We start from the raw sequence: 20,897 nt of genomic DNA, 5'->3' as shown, positions 1-20,897 counted from the left end.
ATTGTACTTCGGGACCGACCATTTCATATTCATAGGCGGATCCAGAAGGGGGTGGGGGGCTGGGCGTGGGGTGGGGGTGGGGCGTGGGGGTGGGGTGGGGTGTCCGTGGGGAACCGGACCACACCCTTTTAAATATGATTGACTCGCCCTTGATATTGGGGAGGGGGAAGGCTGGGATTTTGTAGAGACTAGACATTTGTTTAAGATACGTCTGGATATTTATCTTATTAAATCTTTGAGCCTAAATATTTGTTACTTTCACACACACACACATGTGGATTTAAGATGTGTTCAAAAAGATTTGCTGGTAATTTAATGATGACGGACCATCAGTTGTCTCCCTTGGTTCTACTTTCGTTTTAAACTGGTAGCCATTTGCATACGACGAGATCCATATAAAGTCAATAACAGGTAAGCCTATTTATTAATATTCGTTGTACAAAGGATTTTTAGGCATGTTTCGGGATGTCTAATGTTTGCAAAACGTAAACTGGTACCGATGCACCACCGAATCCTTCACACTGGCTATCACTGCACTCTCTCGCCTTGCTGTAGTACAATGGCGGGCGGACCCTTGATACGGTATCGGGCAGTTCGCCACGGCGGGAAATCCTGTATTATTTAACGACAAACGATTAGAAAATGTTGTGTATATCATCTTCCGTTTACAGCACGGAACAAAAACAGCATCTCTTCACGTCGCGTGTAACAATGTAGCAGATCTATTAATAGCGCCGTGCCATTTCCGAGAAGAGAACAGTTTCCTGGGAAAGATCCCTTTCATTGAAATGGTTGTAACGCTTGAATCAATGTGTGCGACTGTAGGCTCGCCTTGCTTGGCGGAGGTGACGCGCGTATGCAGCCTTGTCTAACAAATAAAGTATACTGTGCATGTATATGGTACGTTGATCTAATACGCTTCTGTTCAACGATACATCGGCGTGTCGGTTGTGTGTGTGTGTGTGTGTGTGTGTGTGTGGGGGGGGGGGGGGGGGGGGGGGGGCAGGTTTGTTATTAATATGGCTATGTGAGTATGGCTTTACGCCGCTTTTAGCAATATGGGCTTTACACATTGTACCCGTGTCGGGAATCGAACCCGGGTCTTCGGCGTGGCGAGCGAACACTTTCACCATTAGGCTACCCGACCGCCCCCTGTTCACAAGTGAAGGAGGCCATGGGTGTATGCTGACATTTACATACAGGATATATCTCACGAAAGTCAATCTTTCAACAGACTCAGTGCGGCGTTAAACAACAATCAAACAAACAAAATGACGTATATACACGTCCTGGGAACATATACACGTGTGTACTATAGACGTAAAAGTATGCATGTTACGGGGGCTTTTGCAGTTTATCCTCTGTACCACATATATTCTAGGACACAAGTGATGCACAAAACAGAGTGCAAAGCGTTGAAATGTACCCTAAAGTACCTGACAGTATTCCACACAATGATCGACAGAGAACGATATCTGTTGGCCCGTAGCTCACCACCTAGTTATTCACACATCTAAAGCAATGTGTATTTCCAGTTACAATGTGGTTGGTTGGTTCGTTTGTTGTTAAACGCCGCACTCAGCAATATTCAAGCTAGTCTATATGATGGCGGTCTGTAAATAATCGAGTCTGGACCAGACAATCCAGTGATTGATATCATGAGCATCCATCCACCCGATCCCGTTAGTTGCCTTTTACGTCTAGTAAAAATGTGTCTGTCTCATTGGAAAGTTACCGTCATGTAAAATGCAATGGAAGACAGACAGCCATCCCTCCTATATCCAGCACTGACCCGTGAAGATCCGGGTTAGAATAGGTCTTCAGCAGCCCATGTCTAACGGGAGCCGGTGGTCAGGCTCGATGATTTTTTGTTGATGATGTCATCGTGTCCCAATTGCGTGGATCGATGCTCAGATATCAATCATTGGATTGTCTGGACCAGACTCGACTATTTGAAGGCCGCTGTCATTTCGCTGGAATATTGCTGAGTGCGGCTTTGAACAACAAACAACAACAATCAGCACTAAGCCTGTTGGGCTCCACCAAAGTCAAGGACCTGTATCACTTGGGGCTTTCCTCCACCAGGATGTGGGGCGGTCGGGTAGCCTAGTGGTTAAAGCGTTCGCTCGTCACGCCGAAGACCCGGGTTCGATTCCCGACATGGGTACAATGTGTGAAGCCCATTTCTGGTGTCCCCCGCCGTGATATTGCTGGAATATTGCTAAAAGCGGCGTAAAACCATACTCACTCACTCACTCACTCACCAGGATGTTCACACGCATCTGAAATTGTCGGTTACTTTAACTGAAACAAGTCACACAAACGAATACATACTGCCCTGATTTAATCCGTAGTTTCTGATTGGCATTGTCGGCTGGCGGGAAACATCAGTGGAAGATGTCGAGGGAGATGGGGGCCACAGACAGCCGGTCAGATGGTCGTCCTGGAGATGGTCAGGCCAGGAGCGGTCAGGATAGGCTGCCAAGAAATCGCCAGTCTGGGGGCAGTCAGGGTCCAGATGGAGCTGGTGAGCGACCAGGACGTAGAGAGGAGGAGGGTGGAGATGACCAGTCTGGGCGAGGACAAGAGATGGTCCGGGGTGGTCAGAGTGGCGGCTCTCCAGTGGACCCAGAGGGACCAACAAGGGATAGGGGCGAAGCCCAAGCTGCAGCTCAGCCCCTTGCTGGTCGGTACAAAGAGGGGGAACATGGTAGTACTCTATATAACCTACCGGCCAAAGGGAAGTATACACTTGAAAATTGGATTTGACCAGTAAAATTACAAACGTTGTCAAAAGTTTACTATGCTGAAAACAGTCGCCGAAACACTGTAAACTCCAAAACACAACTATTATACTTTGTCACATAAATCACCATAAAATAAGCATTCTTGTTTATTTCATTTGCCACCATCAATTGTGTATTCTTACTTTTGCCCGGTGGTTTTTAGTTCTCTGATGCATGTAATGATGAAGACATTGTGTTGATGAGGTGATGGGGAGGTCAGGGGAACATGGGAGGAGTTGAACGATGTAGCAACTGATGGTGCTAGTATAATGACGCTGTCTTTAAGATTGTACTTGATATGTAGGTTCTTTCATATTATACTTGGGAACATTTCACACAACACAATTAATTTATTCCGTAATTCAAGCTGGGGTATAGGTCAAAGAGGAGAAACAATTACTGTTCTTTATCCTGTTTGAGACCAGCAACATACCTGAAAATGATTTATTCAACTGACACATTTAATTACTAAGAGTGATATTTTGTGACAAGACATATATATTTTACTAGTGACTGTTCTCTGCATGGAGGTTAAGCACTCCACAGAAGAGAGAAGATTATTACAATCAGTAACATTTTTGTTTAATCATTTTCAATAGGTGTGCAGAGGAAGTCAGTGGCAACTCAGATTTACGCAACTGATGAACGCATGGCCTATCCAGATATGCCTCATCGTTCAATGACAGGTACTTGTCATCATGCATTCTCTTCAATTTTCTTTTCACAGTTTCCCTGGTACTACTGCCTTGGCAGAAACCTTAACATATGTCATTACGTAGAGGGGAATGTCCGAGTAACTCTCCATTCCTTAAAAATAATGGAGCCCATTATTTTTAAAGAATGGAGAGTTACGAGGATATTCCCCTACTTAAAACTCATCCCTACTTTTACACTTTGACAAAATATTCTGTAGTTGATAATATTTGAAAAATTCAAATGCTGCTTCAATATAATGTACAGTTGACAAGCAACTCTCCATTCCTGAAAACTAATGGAGCGTTCAAACAATATAATGACGTCACAGATGTGTTTAAATAGCTTTTCCGGGATTTATTATAAGCTGGCGGATATTAAACGATGAGAAATATTTACAAATTGCATGTTTTGTAATGTTTGACAACATGTAAGTAAAACATGTGAATAGTGATTGTATATATATACATCAAATGCACGTATATGGGCCATCAAAAGCCAAATACATGAAAGACTTTCATAACGCTGATGGTACATGGCTGATAATGTTCCTTGGTGGCAAAACTTACTTTTCATTCTATGATTGCTGATGTAAGAGTGAATTGGCTAATATTAACCTCAGTACAGCACTAAGAACACGTGTTGCTGTTTTCCAGGAGGAACGACTGGTGCAGAGCCTCTACAGGGAGCCCGATACGGGCAAACGGACGTGTCAATATCCGGACAACGAACATTCTTTCAACAAACGTCACACTGCATTCACCCCATAACAGAATCGAATCCTGTACAAATCCAAGGAGCTTCGCAATTAGATCCTGCGTCCTTTACTGTCATGCATCTCTCAACACAAGCAATGCCTCCGGGGATTAATACTAGTCAGGCAGCTCCTGGTATAGCCGCGGACCATTCCCCAGTACTTCCACCTGGAAATCCACGTGCACAAACCGACCAAGCTGCTCGTGGTGAGCGTCAACAAACGCAAAGAAAGGAAGCGGTTAGTGTTGGTATGGGTGGCAATCTTGGGCCACGCAACACAGACACAGATCAACATGCTGGTCCTGATGGTAATACAGGGTTAAAATGTAAAACTGGGCGATGTAGTGCATCAGCGATGGTACCAAAAGTTGCCAATGTGGAAAGAGGGAGAAAAGCTGGAGAGCATGCACAAGATAGAGCAGACGACAGCCAAGATGAGTTGGTCAGACCAAAGGTGAGACAGATCAAGCAATATTCTGCACATGGCACGCTAGGTACAGACGACAGACAGCATCAGGTACCAGCTAGGACACAGATAGCTGCAGAAGGAGAGCCAGGGGCAGACGGCAGACAACAGCAGGTACCAGTGGAGAGACAGAGAGCAGGAGGAGACACAGGGTCAGAAGACAGACAACAGCAGGTACCAGTGGGGAGACAGAGAGCAGGAGGAGACACAGGGACAGACAACAGACAGCAGCCGCTACTAGTGGAGAGACAGAGAGGTGCAGATCCCGAAACAAAGCCCCCTGAGAAAGGAGAGAGCGTTCCTAATGTGACATCTGCTGAAACGCAGACCGGGGAAGGTGTTGTAACAAAAGCAGAGCGTCAAGAAATGAGTAAGTCTTTCTAATCGAAAATAATTTAGTAAGGCCCTATACCACTTTTTACTTGAGTGAAATCGGCTTAATGACTTTTTAAGCTCTAACAATCTATCTACTTATTGATTGTTGATGTTCATTTTGAGCGCTCCCAACCTGAACCAAAGGAGGATTTGAGCTGTTGTCATGTTGCCCTGAACAGATCCCTCTCTGTCCGAGCTAATGATATGGCATCTGCAACATCTTCCCTCAGGACTCTGGGTTGACAGAGATGTAACTATATGATCCCTCAAAAAGCCATATTGAAATTGTTTATTTTTGCCCATGTCAGATTTTCAAAAGTGTAATCCATGTGCTATTAGTGTACCAATGGTTAGCTTACGTTATTTGCTGTTAAACACCGCACCCAGCAATATTACAGCTATATGACGGCGGTCGGTAAATAATCGAGTCTGGACCAGATAATCCAGTGATTGACATCATGAGCATCGATCCAGACAGTTGGGATACCATGACATGTATCATCCAAATCAGCGAGCTTGAACACCCGATCCTGTTAGTCACCTGTTACAACAAGCATGGATTGCTGAAGACCTATTCTAACTCGGATCTTCACAGGTTAATGTTCCAATGGATTGAGAAGCCCTCATTTCAACTGTGGATTGTTTCAGATTTGCAACCGACCATTATTCCGACTGTTGAAAAAAAGTTATTGCTGGATACTAAAATAATATTATTGCAATGAGTTTTTCTTTTAACAGTTTAGGCTCAGAGTTTTAAATGATAAATATCTGGGTTTTGTAGCTGAAGCTAACAAAATATCCAATCTCGATACACACACCGGAATATAATATTAAATGTTATTTTAGGTGCTGGAAGATGCACAGCATCAGTGAAGCTGTTATTGGACCATTCGGGGGATGATGCCGAGACACTTGAAGACAAGCAGGTATTACCAATGCTGCTACAGGTTCACCTTCACCTCAGTCGCTCCATAGTCTCATTTATACAAACTGGTAACATCTAGCCAGAAATAGTGATACCACTAAACTCAACCAGATTCTCCACCAATCTGTCACAAGTAGATAGGACATGCTCGCCCATTTTACAAACATCTGGTGTCATCAGTGATTTTCATTGATTCATTCATATAATTGTAATCACTATGTTGGCTTTTACGTCCAATGGAATCTGTTTCGGCGTTAATCAAGAGTTGCAGTCTCTGGGAGTTGACAACTTGGTTTATTGGCCAAGTTCAAAACCCGAACTAAAACTGTTGCTCCATGCTCACTCACTCATTCACCCCCGGCCGCGTCATACCAAAGACGTTACAAAATTTCACTTGTTGTTACCCTGTCTGGCGCTCGGCATTAAGGGGCTAAAACAAGGATTGGTCGGTTGGAATCAGTATACTGTGTCTGAGTGGGGTATTCATGTTAAACTGCTGCATGGTATCTCAGTGAGCTAGCACTATAAATCCGCATCAGTCCGGACTAGTACAAGCAGCCACACACACACTCACATGCACATCGCTATATAAGTGCAATAATCTTGGTCCTGACGCTAAACACCATTTCACCCCTGCTCACTCACTCTTCCTTCATACCTGAGACTCGGGTTTGATTTCCGACATGAAGTGTAGACACCCTTTCTGGTTGCCCCGCCGTAATATGTCTGGTGTAAGCTGAAGCTGGTGTAAAACCGTACTCACTCGCTAATGTGTGCCCGTTACTGCCCCTGGTTGCCCCGCCGTGATATGTCTGGTGTAAGCTGAAGCTGGTGTAAAACCGTACTTACTCCCTAATATGAGCCTGTTACTTCCCCTGGTTGACCAGCATTGATTGATAGAAATAATTCGGCTGACTGATCCTTCTGATGATACATCTATCCGTTTTCCAGCGCATTGGTTTCATTATGGGTGAACTGGCCTTAATGATCAGTGATTAAAATCCACTGGTAGTAGAATCCTAAATTCGAACCCGATTATGTTCGTGCATTTCACATAATATAATTCTACTGCATGCATTGCTATGGGTTATGTCCACAACAAGCTGACACCCTGTGGTATAAATGGCATATTGTTGAAGTGGTGTTTGTCCCTCGTAAATACAGGTACATGTGCCTTTTATGCGCCTTTTAAAGCTTTATGGTAGACATGTGGAAGACATTTCTAGGTGTGGCGCATCGGTGACAAAGGTGGTGTCCGATTCAGATCCGTTTTGACTTGTGCCATATGTTCCCGTGTTTTCTTAGGTTAACAATTAACTTGCCTTTGCATGTGTTTGTGATGGGTGCCACCAGTGGGGCAGGATATGCTCACCTTTTCGTGAACACCTGGTATCCTAGCAATTTGATAGTGATTCATAAACACATGCCCATGATGTAGGCGGAATCGTACAATGGACTATTTCTCTTGGATATAAAAAGGGTTTTGTTGCTTTTTTTTATCTGTGTTGGAATAATTTCGTTTGCGTTCTATCTCTATTGTACATAAATAATGTATATATTTCACCATTTCAACCTTTGGTTCAGCACATCATCCATGAGATGTCAGAAGCTAGCAACCAGATAAACAAGCACAAGACGGCCTACGGGTTAGCTCTCCATGTGCTGAAAAGGAAGTCATGGCAGATAGATACAATATGGTATGACACGGATCCTATGTTTGGAAGTCGTTTTCGTGATTCTTTTAGTGTGATTACATGTATATTGAATGTTTGGATATCGTTATCAAATAAAAATTCAAAGGTAGTAACTGTTCTCCAACATGAAAGATTTTAATTGGTTTTCTACCTTCCAAATTATAAAAATGAATTTCGATGCACCAATAGTAGTAGTAGTAGTCTGACAATCCAAAGCAAGAATATGAAGTTTAAGAAGATTACTATTAATTATTCCTTTCTCCTAGGAAAAACTACCCGGCAGGCTGCAACACGTCTGAGATCGGGGTCCACAACGTCCTCAAGGAACTGGAACACCACAACAAAAAGATGGGCCATGTCGTGGAGTACTTCTCGCTACAACACAGCAAACGGCTAGATATTATTCTGCTGATCCAAAGGATTCACACGAAATGTGACTTCTGTGAGATGATATACAATTCTGTAACCTGACACTTTATGAAAGAGACCAAGAGACGTTTATTTCAATCCTTTGGCCAACACTTGCAGACGTTTTGTCAGCTTGTACCAGGTGTTGAGGAGTTTAACTCCGCAGGATAAATTTAACACTGAAGGATACATTCAACTTCGCAGGATAAATTTAACTCCGTAGGATAAATAGGGCTGAGACCCTCGTCATACAAATATATAACGACAAGAGCCAATCTCGATTGTCGGCCGAAACAGATTCCATTCGGTGTTAGGGTCAAATAGCAGTGAAAATTGAAAATAATATGAATCGACCACTGTAAATCAGTGATGAAACCAAAAGGGTAAGCATGTAAGAATGACCCCCTGACGAATCCGGGGGTGTTCAATACCGAAACACATGATTGTCCTAAGCGTCGACTGACATGGATCAAGTAGTCTGGCTCTGTGACCTGGGTGATTGCCAGTCATGGTACCTGTGTCAGTCAGTGGCATGTCTGCTCGAGATTATACTTGGAGCGAAATATAGCTGACTGACTCGGTAAGAGATCGGATGCCAATGATACACTAAAGGCTGTAGGGTATATGTTTCATCACTGCTTGTCGGTGATAAACAAATAAAACTCACGTGACTCGTATTATTTCACGGGGTATGTCATCCGTTTTCACAGACAGTTTTGTCTTGGTAAACTGTATCTACATAACAAGTAAGTTACATAGAGAGTGCCAAGTAAATTATTATTATATGTTCTGGACTTGTGTTGTTTTGTCGAGACAGTGACAGGCAGATCTTCAAACGAGGGAGTATTTGTAATTTTAAGGTGTTGAAATCATTCGTAACTGATGTTTGGCATTTGTCTATTTTCTGTAGAGTAGAGTGGAGTAGAGTAAAGTTCTCACATTTAACTATTAATACGTTTCTATGATGACGATCTTAATATTGAAATGCAGGACATTAAAAACATACTGATGGGGCTAAGCAATAAGCAAATTTCACATTTCTGTATTTTAATTTGACTCATCAAATTCCGGATGGTTACCACCCCTCGGCAGGTAGGTTATCCAAGTGACTGCATGTAATTGACTCTCACAATATTTGCGAATGTTTGAGATTCGTTGTTGGCTATTATTTCAAATTCTCTATTCTATTTGCTTGTCTTTTTTACGTTGATAGAGACAAAGGACTTTTACTGACGAGGTCTGGGTTATTCATTCCATGCAAATCATGATCCCATTCCTAACTATGATTATCATTTCGAGTCTCTTTTAAAACACTGAAAACAACTGAAATGTCAGGGATTACATGTATGAGATACTATTCGTATATACGACTTTTCTACGTTTAATCATTTTACTAACGACAGCATTAACGCCGAATCAGGATCACTATTTATACCTGAGTATCATCGGCACGCCTCGTGCCTTTCCGTAAAGTCCACGAGTCTAAATATAGATCGCTGGGAATTTCACAGGGAAATTTCTTTGCTGTCAGTCGCCTGCCTGTTTATCGTGAGTAAAATGCTAAATAGTTGTGTTATTATTGCATTACCAGCGAAACAAAGGTGACTAATCTCGTGTTTAATGTCGTGAAGATTAAATGCGTCACATATATGATTATATGACTGATCGCAACAATGCAGTGTCAGATATGCTGGCCTCGTAGTGGGACCCACAGTGCTTCAATATAAGTTCCAGCTACACGGGAGATGATGTGTCTTGTACAACACAACTGCATCTTGTCCCAATCTATCTATGATTCTTGCAACTTCAACACAGCAGTATTTTCCGGTCGATCTGATCGATTTATGTAAATATTACAAAAGTCATTTTATGTGCGCTTGTCAGATAAATTAGAATGTGAATGAAATGAAACCCTGTAAAGGGACCCACCACGTGATATTATAGGGGGTGAGGGAGGAGGGGGGGGGGGGGGGGGGGGGCTTGGATATTTGTTAGAGACAGCATTTTTCAAGTTTCACATTCTCTGAACAATTTTAACGAATTTTAAAAAGAAATTCAAGCATGCCCAGAAGACCATATTTTGGGGGTAAAAACAGGAAAACACTTGTTTTTAACAAGTTCCGGAAACAAATCGGATTAACGGATCATGTAATAATATCCCGTTGTATGCAAACGTTTCCGACAGTAATCAGCAGGGGGGTGGGGTGTCCGACAGTAATCAGCAGGGGGGTGGGGTTTCCGACAGTAATCAGCAGGGGTCGGCGGGGTCTCCGACAGTAATCAGCAGGGGTCGGCGGGGTCTCCGACAGTAATCAGCAGGGGGGTGGGGTCTCCGGCAGGGGGCGGCGGGGTCTCCGACAGTAATCAGCAGGGGGGTGGGGTGTCCGACAGTAATCAGCGGGGGTAGGGGTCTCCGACAGTAATCAGCAGGGGTCGGCGGGGTTTCCCGACAGTAATCAGCAGGGGGGTGGGGTGTCCGACAGTAATCAGCAGGGGGGTGGGGTTTCCGACAGTAATCAGCAGGGGTCGGCGGGGTCTCCGACAGTAATCAGCAGGGGTCGGCGGGGTCTCCGACAGTAATCAGCAGGGGGGTGGGGTCTCCGGCAGGGGGCGGCGGGGTCTCCGACAGTAATCAGCAGGGGGGTGGGGTGTCCGACAGTAATCAGCGGGGGTAGGGGTCTCCAACAGTAATCAGCAGGGGTCGGCGGGGTCTCCGACAGTAATCAGCAGGGGGGTTGGGTCTCCGACAGTAATCAGCAGGGGGCTGGGGTCTCCGACAGTAATCAGCAGGGGTCGGCGGGGTCTCCGACAGTAATCAGCAGGGGGGTGGGGTCTCCGACAGTAATCAGCAGGGGGTGGGGTCTCCGACAGTAATCAGCAGGGGGGTGGGGTCTCCGACAGTAATCAGCAGGGGGCTGGGGTCTCCGACAGTAATCACCGGATTGACGGGGTTTCCGACAGTAGTCACCAGGTTTCAATACACGTCATGCCCGCTCTGTCTCCATCACGTTAGTGTTTTGGCTGTATCAGCACTAATCCAGCAGCATCTCGGCGGCCTGTAAATGATCGAGTCTGGGTCAGACTAGTGGTTAACATTATGAGCGTGTATCTGTGTTTGATAAACATTACTTTTTTTAAGGAATGTCGGATCCTTTGACGATATTGTGCTGAATCTGTCACCAACTGCACCAGAATCACGATGAGGATGCCTGATGTGGAGTCGCCGACCAACAACAGCAGTCTGTGGTACATCTGTGTAGTGTGGGTTATGTTGGGACTTCAGCTCATGCTACTGGCTGCATCAAGATTGATCGGTGTCTGTGAGAATGTGCTGACATGGCTTTTCCGACATGTCCATGATCTTGGCGGAGGAAATGGAATGAAAAGTAACAACGATGCATGTGATTTCCAACCTAGACCTCTTATTTTGGTTGTTAACAATTCTCGGGGAATGAGAGTTAAAAGTCTGCCGTCCCTTCTGAAAGGTTCACTGTTAGTGAAGCTTAACGCATTCAGTGTGCCAGAAGGGACATGGAATACGGCTGATCATTACGACCTCACGGAGAAGGACCATGAAATAATCACCCAACAACCTATTTCGGACATCGAAGACATGTATTGCAAGGCAGAAATCGTTGATAATCAGTCCCACGCCGGGTATCAAAGGTTCCCGCCTTGCCACACGTTCATTGACACAATTAGGAAGAACCATATGGTTCATCCAGGTGATGCATGTACCTTGATTTCTGACTATCAAGATGAGCCTACCTTGCCGGAGAAGAGTGTGCAGTGGTTCCTCCTGAAGTGTATTGCTATAGTTGCAATACACGAGCTTCTGATGATAAATTTCAGAAAAATTCAGGATCCGGAGAATAAGGATGATGCGTGTGGATCATCTTGTAGAAATATGGTGAATACTGAGATGGATTTTGCCTTAAAGGAAGTTTGTGTTAAGTTGTCCAACGTTGCTGGTTCCGAGCTGAAAAATCAGTCCTCAAATCTAGAAAGTCGAAATCTAGGCGAAGCGTCATTGTCAGAATTCGACACAAATAGGATCATGGACACAAAAAGGTCTAACGCTCAAAGGAGACCCAGCAACTCAGATGCGTATCGGCTGGGGGGAGACAGATTGTGTCAGTCACCCACTGTAACATCAGGGCTTGGTGATGTACCATGGGAGGTAGAAACAAATCTGGCAGAATGCAAATCGGAAACACATGACATGAGTGCTGAGAAACATCCAACTACGTGGCACATGTTACATGAGGACGTAGAAGAGAACAATCCAGAGGGTTCAGACAGTCAAGCTGGTGGCAAGCCATATTATTCAGACATAAAATCTGATGACAGGCCAGAAGGTTTGGGCACTCAGGTTGATGGGGCGAAAGAGGGTTCAGACATGCAAACTGATGGCAAGGTTGATGGGAAGAGAGAAGGTTCAGACATGCAAGCTAATGACAAGCCAGAAGACTCAGACAGGCAAACTGAGAGCAAGCAAGAGGGTTCAGACATGCAAACTGATGGCAAGGTTGATGGGACGAGAGAGGGTTCAGACATGCAAGCTAATGACGAGGCAGAAGACTCAGACAGGCAAACTGAGAGTAAGCAAGGGGGTTCAGACATGCAAACTGATGGCAAGGTTGATGGGACGAGAGAGGGTTCAGACATGCAAGTTAATGACAAGCCAGAAGACTCAGACAGGCAAACTGAGAGCAAGCAAGAGGGTTCAGACATGCAAGCTAATGACGAGGCAGAACACTCAGACATGCAAACTAAGAGCAAACCAGAAAATTCAGACAAACAAGCTGATGACAAGCCAGAGGGTTCTGACATAAAATCTGTTGACAAGCCACAAGGCTCAGACATACAAACTGATGAGAAGCCAAAATGTCAGAAAAAGTCAGAAAGTGGCATGCACAGGGGGAGGTACTGCGCGAGGAAACTGAAAGGAGCGAGAAAGAAGACCAAGTCTTGCGTGAGATGCAGGATTTTGTTTGGTCGCCCAAGCAGATGTGGACCATATCTCTTTGCGTTGATGGTAAGTAAATGTAGTATTACAACGAGAGAATGTTGGAGAACGTTGTAAATAGGAAATTAATATAATCCCATCAGACGCAATCTGTTTCATAATCATATATTACCCGAGAAAGATAAGTGATCATTAGCAGCCATTACAGCTATTTATGCCACACTGTTGAAACTGACCCGTGAAGATTCCGGGGTAGAATAGGTCTTCAGCAACCCATACTTGCCGTAAAAGGTGACTATGCTTGTCGTAATAGGCGACTAACGGGATCAGGTGGCCAGGCTCGCTGACTTGGTTGATGCATGTCATCAATCCCAATTCGTGGATCGATGCTCATGATATTAATCACTGGATTGTCTGGTCCAGACTCGATTATTTACAGACGTCATACAGCTGGAATATTGCTGATTGCGGCGTAAAACAACAAACCAACCAACTGGTGAAACTGCTTAACAACACGAAATTCAACGAACAGTAATCGATTGTAGAATGTCTGTCCAGATTCGGAGCCACGGAGATCGGAGAAAATGTTTTTGCGTCTATCAACGAACTGTCGATCGTACTGAGCAGAACAGGTGGCGAGGATCTCAGAACAATCACCGTTCCACATCAGAAGAAACAGGTCTCAAGGTCTGTTCCGGAGAATCAGCGTCCACCTCACACACGTGGCGAAAGTTTGAGACGAACAGACTGACGGAAGAGGCAATTTTCAGAGGCCAAGGTCACCACCCATGCGCTTCTTCTATTAATACCCCTGGTTTATCGTGTGGGAGTTGGTCAAAGGGAAACAACTCTTCACAAGGTAACAACCCGCTGATGAGCAAATAGGCCGTCCTTTGGGACAAGTTACCCTTAAACTTTACTACTACTGCTATTACAACTAGAACTGTCACCATGTCAATGAAACTGTAATCCTGATGTGACCATTGCTATCACCATATATTCTTTGCACTTATATTCCGATAAATGTAAATCTCCAGATACGGGTTGCCTACACGTGACATCTCAAATATCCGAGTCACGCCTCTTAGGCTCTTGGAAATACGGTGATTCCCTTGGTCGTTCTGGGTTCGAATCCCAGTTTCGATTCCCTAAGACGATTCTTGTTTGTGGGCACCATATCTTTCCCACTGACTTCACCATAAAGTCTGCATATGTTTGTATCCTCTCACATTAAGACAAGCATACTATAAACAAATTTCCTGTTGCACTAGCCCAGTTTCGCTGTAGCTCCCACACTCTCCACATTGAGACTGGTAGATACGTTAATACTCCACGAGAGGAGTGATTGTGCAATAGTTGCAATCAAAGATATGTCGAGAATGAATATCATTTTTTATTAATTTGTAACGCTTATGATGAACTTCGTCTTCAGTATTTACCACAGAAGTATTGTGTACATCCTACTCTTGCTAAATTCAATATGCTTATGGCGGTAAACAATGAAACTGTTATTAGAAATGTTGCAACTTTTATATACCATGCTATGAATGTTAGACTCCAAACACTAAGCCTATAAATGTTAATGATGGACCAAATAGTGTACCATGGGCCGCTGGCCTACATATGTACATGAATAAAGAATTGAAGACAGGCATGCACTTTCTTTGCTGTAACAGGTAACCCTAAAGCCTGTACCAGCCGTGTTGATGAGCTGTTGTACACAGGTGGAGACAGCATGGAGATCATCAAGCTGAAGGAGGTAGGGTCTTATCAAAATATACATATTGATCAAACGTTTTATGAAACAAAAACGTCTTCTTTCATGCGCGAGCCTCCTGTCACCTCTTCATCTGAAGCAAAGGTATTTTCAGTCTTGTACTGAAAACATATAAAGATACCATTATAATTGATTCCACATGCAGTTCTAGAGTTTGGTTGTTCCTCCCCGGGCTGAGAGTCAAGTGCGCCAATGTCGTGGCTTTAGTGCCTTGTGGCTCTATTATTCTGAAACCAATGTTTCTTTTTTAGGAACTGGTGTTTTCGCTCCGTCCAGATCAACCATTGTCAGAGCGTCAGACGGTGAAAGGTCTCGCCAAGCACTGCCTGCCAAACAAGGAACGATGGGAAATAGACAAACTTATGTAAGGGTGATAACTCTGTCAGGATCCAAGTGCAGGATCAGGTTTGGAATTGTCCACCATGGCCTGTGTAACTTTTGCATCTTCAAACAAACGATTTCACCCACAATGTTCCTCATTGAGTCACGCTCGGTACCTTCCCTGTTCAAAACTGATTGTGTGCATCATAAAAGCGTAACTCATTTTGCAACAAATATCTAAAATAATTCAGTTTGGTTGGTAATATCTCAAAATACTCATTCTGTTATTTGATTTTCACTTTGTTGTTTTTTAATCAAATTATATGCCTGTACAGGAGGTAGGAAATATCATCACAGTTAAAGTGACTTTATGTTCATCAGTATATATGTTTTGGAGTTTGGATTATATAACATTAAACCTCTATAACATAGCTCACGTTCTCTCCACTTTTACAATGGCATACGGTGCATGAATGATGCATTATTAGGAATCCATGGATAGCAATTATAGTAATACTAGTTCTTATGTCAATAGCAGTGAGTGAGTGAGTATTGTTTTACGCCGCTTTTAGCAATATTCCAGCAATATTACTGCCGGGGACACCAGAAATGGGCTCCACACATTATACCCATCGAGCTCGGTCTTAGGCGTGACGAGCGAACTAGTCTACCCCATCGCCCCTGTGTCAATAGAAACATTATAATTTTATTAATGACTTATTAGTGTTACATGAAGGCTACCAACGCAATAGAAAAGCAGCTGCACATACCTGTAACAATCACTGTAAAATGCTAAGTTTGGGGGACGAAGACACTGTGCCCTGACGAGGGTATGACAAAAAGTGCAGGTCTGAATGTATACACGTCATACCCTGGGCATGTGCACACGATGCCCTATGGGCGGAACTAGAGAGTAGAAAATGCGTACAGTGTTAATGAAGAGGTGGGGTGACATGGGGTTTAATGCCCAGTTGATGACTGTTGCTCCCATGAAGCGACACATGTGTAGATCCTAGGATGACATAAAGTTATCTTATTTAAAACATATATCTACAAGATTTTTAAAAAATCCAGTGGAGCCCAGAACAATACTTACTGAACTGACATTTTGTTCCAGAAATAAGTTATCTTATTTAAAATATTTATGTACAAAATATAACAAATATAATCCAAATGGAGCCCAAAGCAATCCTTAATTTCAGACTCGAGGCAATCTAGACTTGCCAAATCATTCTAGACTTGGTTAATGCCGGTTTCATAGTGTTAGCCTACAGAGATGCCATGTTGCATTTTATCACTCGGTCACAGCATAAAGACTTTGAGCCCACCAGTCCGTGTTGTTTCCCCGTAATGCCGAGAGCCAGACAGGTGAAAAACAAGTACCATCTTTCTGCGTATGTTGGTACGAAGCGGCCGGGGATCGAACCAACTCCTTTCCGCTCTCAAGACGCTCTATAAAATACACCATGGAGGCGGTCTGCTAAAGATAGAAAATACGTTGGCTTTTATCCAACGGCACTGAGATAAACGATGCACAGACGAGGGGATACTGTAGCTGCAATATGCAATTGTTGTTTTCCAGGCAGAGTCAGAGAGCGGGGCAGCCGCGCGAGGCGTGTGTGGACCACGTGCTGCAGGAGCTGATAGCACACGGACTCAAGGTCGGACATGTGGTGCAGTACTTCTCCCAAGACGACAGCCGGCGAGACGACGTCGTCAGAATCATTGAGAACATCCACCAAGACTGTCAGTTCTGCACCTACCTCTTCAATGACGACGACTACTAAACCCCCGGTAACAACCACATTTGTCTGAGTGGTGTAGCCTTTTCTGGGATGACATTTATTTGTTATAAACGAGTTAGAATGAGTAATGTTATACAGCAGCTTTCTTCATCGTCGTCATCAGTTCCATCGGAATACGTTAATACTGAAATGTTAACATGAAAGACTGTGTTTCATGAACCTAGCTCAATAGATATGATATCTCTATTCCACAAAAGATCTATTTTGTGTTCACATTGCTACCAACGCTATTGTCAATATTAGCCGTCCAGTAAGCATATGCAACATCCTTCTATATACTGCTAAAAATATCATTCAGATAACTATATCAAAGAATATACTGATAGTGGTTCATTCCCAACTAAATCGGCTTGGCGAGCTCTTGTAATCAGACGTCTATCAGAGAATGAACAGTACGTTTCGAGGTAGAGACTACCAGAATTTTCACGGTACCATAAAACCCATAAACGGTTACAAATGCACATTCTTTATAATGTAATGCATCTCTATGCACAAATAAGACAACCCCTGCAACTTTGTTGTAAAGACGGATCAAGAGCAAAAGTGTCGAAAGAATGTAACCATTGTAATAGACATTGCTATGACTATGATGGCCATATGTTTTGCACTGTGATTTTTTTATGTGTGAGAGAAATCATGTCTTCTCATGTCTGACTGATAAACTTGATGTTGATGTAAATGTGAAACTAGATATGCTTTCATTCTTTCTCGGTTCATGACTTGACTGACCAAATTGATTTTACGATACTTGACATAGCATCATACTGTCTTGCTGCCGCTTTATATGAGATTTGAAGAAATACGTTATGTATATCTACGAGACACATATACCTTTCTGCACACAAAATGTACAATGAGAATTGTTTATTCATAGCACTGTATAACATGATTTCATTGTATATAGTCACGTAATCTAATGGATGTATAGTTAGTAATGTATTTGCCTATGTAAAATCTTCGGATTCAACTTCGGAGGTAATTCATTCGTTCGTTCGTTCGTTCGTTCGTTCGTTATGCTGAAGGGTTGTAGTAGGGGGCCAGACATGTGACATTCAAGGAAGGGGGAGTGGGTGGATTGTATCGACAAAAATAAATGGTCCTCGATTGAAAAAAAAATATATGCTTGAAAAATGCTTGAAAACTTGAAAATATAAGAAACTGTCTGCCACAAAAAAATTACATTGTTGCAAGGTGTCTTTCTTTTGAAACGTTCAGACTCAGAGTTCTGAAAAAGAAAGTATCTGGTTTTGCAGCTGAATCTGAAAACAAATATCTTATCTCCAGACAAAATTCCAGGTTCCCCCCAGAAAATCAAATGGTCACCGAATAATCATCTTATGTTCTTTATTGTACGATACAATCGTGTTCGATTTACTTTTTTTCCAGAATACCTAGGTCAGTGTTACAGGTAAACTATCCTACAAGTCATTTTGTATCGGTTATGGCGATTTATTTGCTTCTATTTTAATATGAACATTTGCAAGACGTTTCCAAGAGCAAGAAAAGACAGTAGATACCCCTGAAGACCCGGGGTAGAATAGGTCTTCAGCAACCCATGCTTGCCGTAAAAGGCGACAATGCTTCTCGTAAGAGGCGACTAACGGGATCGGGTGGTCAGGCTCGCTGACAAGGTTGATGTATGTCATCGATCACAATTGCGTGGATCGATGGTCATGATATTAATCACTGTATTGTCTGGTCCAGACTCGATTATTTACAGACCGCCGTCATAGAGCTGGAATATTGATGAGTGCGGCGTTAACCAACCAACCATCCAACATATTTGGTGTCTACAGAAATCACACATGATTCACGACCCACGTTAGTATCATGTTTATTATGGTTCTTTATTTGTCTAGATGGTTCGAGTGTTTACTTTCATCTCTCTATTGTGTTGTACACTGAATCTGTTATATTTGCTTTGTTTTACCGTGCATGCTGTTAGTGAATATATCATTTGCTCTCCTCGCTGTGGCTGGAATATTGCCGACATTAAACATCGACTCATTAAATTGTGCTAAGATGTTTCGTGACTTGTGCTAAGATGTTTCGTGACTTGTGCTAAGATGTTTCGTGGTATAATCTTATTGGGTGTTTTCCAAAGTGTTGATGTGAGTCCATGTGAGCGTGTATACGTATGATGTAGATACTCAAAACAGGTATTCTTAGACCTTTAGCAACATTCGTTTAACTTGTTATGATTAATCATAGTTTAAAGTTCATATAATGAACAAGAGCTTGGGGCAAGCCGGTGTTTTCTTTAACGTGATCTCCGTGTAAATATATCTACCATAGTTTAGTTTGTTTATGTGTTTTAGCGCATGCAGTTGCAAAGTCATTAAGGTGAGGTGAGGTGAGGTGAAATGGGGTTTAACGTCGCGTCCAAGATTATTGCACTTATATAGCGACGTGCATGTACGTGTGTGTGTGTGGCTGCTTGTACTAGTCCGGACTGATGCCGATTTATAGTGCTAGCTCACTGAGATACCATGCCGCAGTTGAACATGAATACCCAACTCAGACACAGTATACTGACTCCGAGCCGACCAGTCCTTGTTTTAGCCCCTTAATGCCGAGCGCCAGACAGGGTAACAACAAGTACCAACTTTTAACGTGTTTTGGTATGACGCGGCCGGGGATCGAACCAAAGTCATTAAGACTTCTTTTTACTATTATTATGTGTTTAACTATTAAATAGAATGCATGCTTTTTAATTTATTATTTTGCTTTATTATTGCAATGAATATGGTTTTTTTCTTATAATAGGTAGTTTTCATTGCATCGATTGAGTTTCCCGAGGGATAATCATGTCCATGCCTTCACAAGGGGGACAACTGCGTGTTTCATGATTTATACCAATGTTATAAATGAGCTGGGGTTGTCCTGTGTGTGACACGCATCTCTACCTTGATACATGCCACACTAGTGATTCTTTTTAAATTTATTTATTTATTTCCTGTTGCATATTACAAATGAACAAATCACGAGTTTCTGTAACTAAAGACAGTGATGTATATACAAACTTCACAAGACTAGTTGTCAACGAAATAATGAGTGACAATTTTACCAAAACTTGTTAAAGACGTTCTTGCTAACATATACTGATGCATTGTATTTGGTCGTGTAGTAATGTTGTGTGAGCTGCTCTTTAAGCTGGACAAATGTAGGCAGTTTGATGAAAACATTATATCTATAACTCATGTATTTAGGTACAGTGATTAGTGCATTTATTGGATTGTACTTCTGTGCTGGATAGCCTGTTAAGACAACGACTTTAGTAATTTTAATTTTGATCTGTATTTTATTTAATATCCATTTTTCTAAATCAATCCAAAGGGAGTCCACTTTACTTTTACCACCCAAATACGTCTTCAATAGTTTCTGAACAGAAGATACATTAGTCGTTGTCTACGTAGCAAATCTTGTACAAAATATTGTTTGTTGGTAAAATAATTAACATCAGTGTCTTCAGTGGTTAAAGTTCTTATACTTTGTAATGTTTAGCCTTGTATATCGCCGAGCACAGCAAATAAAGTATCAAATATTCCGATATTCCTAAATGAAAGAAGTGTTGCCTCTCTGTTCTGCATACAAAATATCTTTGCATTCTGGACAAAGAATTAATTGTGCTTTAGAGCAGTTTTAGTTGGTTGGTTGGTTTGTTGTTTAACGCCGCACTCAGCAATATTCCAGCTATATGACGGCGGTCTGTAAATAATCGGGTCTGGACCAGACAATCCAGTGATTAATATCATGAGCATCGATCCACGCAATTGGGATCGATGACATACATCAACCAAGTCACCTTTTACGGCAAGCATGGGTTGCTGAAGACCTATTCTACCCCGGAATATTCACGGGTCTGAAGCAGTTTTAAAAATGAAGACATTGTTTAATAAAATTATCTTAGTTTGGTGTAGGA

The 20,897-nt window shown here is 42.7% G+C and overlaps 2 protein-coding genes across 3 annotated transcripts; both read left to right on the top strand.

Annotated features, from left to right (window-relative positions):
• The first annotated feature begins 336 nt into the window (after positions 1 to 336).
• LOC124134403 lies at positions 337 to 8,890 on the top strand. The gene is made up of 7 exons (XM_046499190.2): positions 337 to 411; positions 2,355 to 2,710; positions 3,386 to 3,472; positions 4,136 to 5,071; positions 5,923 to 6,002; positions 7,586 to 7,698; positions 7,962 to 8,890. Exons 2-7 carry the CDS (start codon positions 2,398 to 2,400, stop codon positions 8,164 to 8,166), a joined length of 1,734 nt encoding a protein of 577 aa, XP_046355146.2. The 5' UTR covers positions 337 to 411; positions 2,355 to 2,397; the 3' UTR covers positions 8,167 to 8,890.
• Positions 8,891 to 8,946: 56 nt separating this feature from the next.
• On the top strand, positions 8,947 to 17,661 carry LOC124134402. 2 transcript variants are annotated; one of them, XM_046499187.2, is made up of 6 exons: positions 8,947 to 9,651; positions 11,243 to 13,141; positions 13,631 to 13,931; positions 14,749 to 14,831; positions 15,101 to 15,213; positions 16,753 to 17,661. In XM_046499187.2, the coding sequence occupies exons 2-6, from the start codon at positions 11,303 to 11,305 to the stop codon at positions 16,955 to 16,957; spliced, it is 2,541 nt and encodes an 846-aa protein (XP_046355143.2). In that variant the 5' UTR covers positions 8,947 to 9,651; positions 11,243 to 11,302; the 3' UTR covers positions 16,958 to 17,661. The 2 variants fall into 2 exon arrangements, with proteins under 2 accessions (XP_046355143.2, XP_046355144.2); XM_046499188.2 differs by lacking the exon at positions 8,947 to 9,651 and having other exon boundaries at positions 11,019 to 13,141.
• The last annotated feature ends 3,236 nt before the right edge of the window (positions 17,662 to 20,897 follow it).

This window comes from Haliotis rufescens, unplaced genomic scaffold (assembly GCF_023055435.1).
Source record: "Haliotis rufescens isolate VD_foot unplaced genomic scaffold, xgHalRufe1.0.p SCAF_35, whole genome shotgun sequence".
Lineage (NCBI taxonomy): Eukaryota > Metazoa > Mollusca > Gastropoda > Lepetellida > Haliotidae > Haliotis > Haliotis rufescens.
The sequence above is the reverse complement of the archived record's forward strand: the minus strand, read 5'-3'. Positions and strand labels throughout refer to the sequence as shown.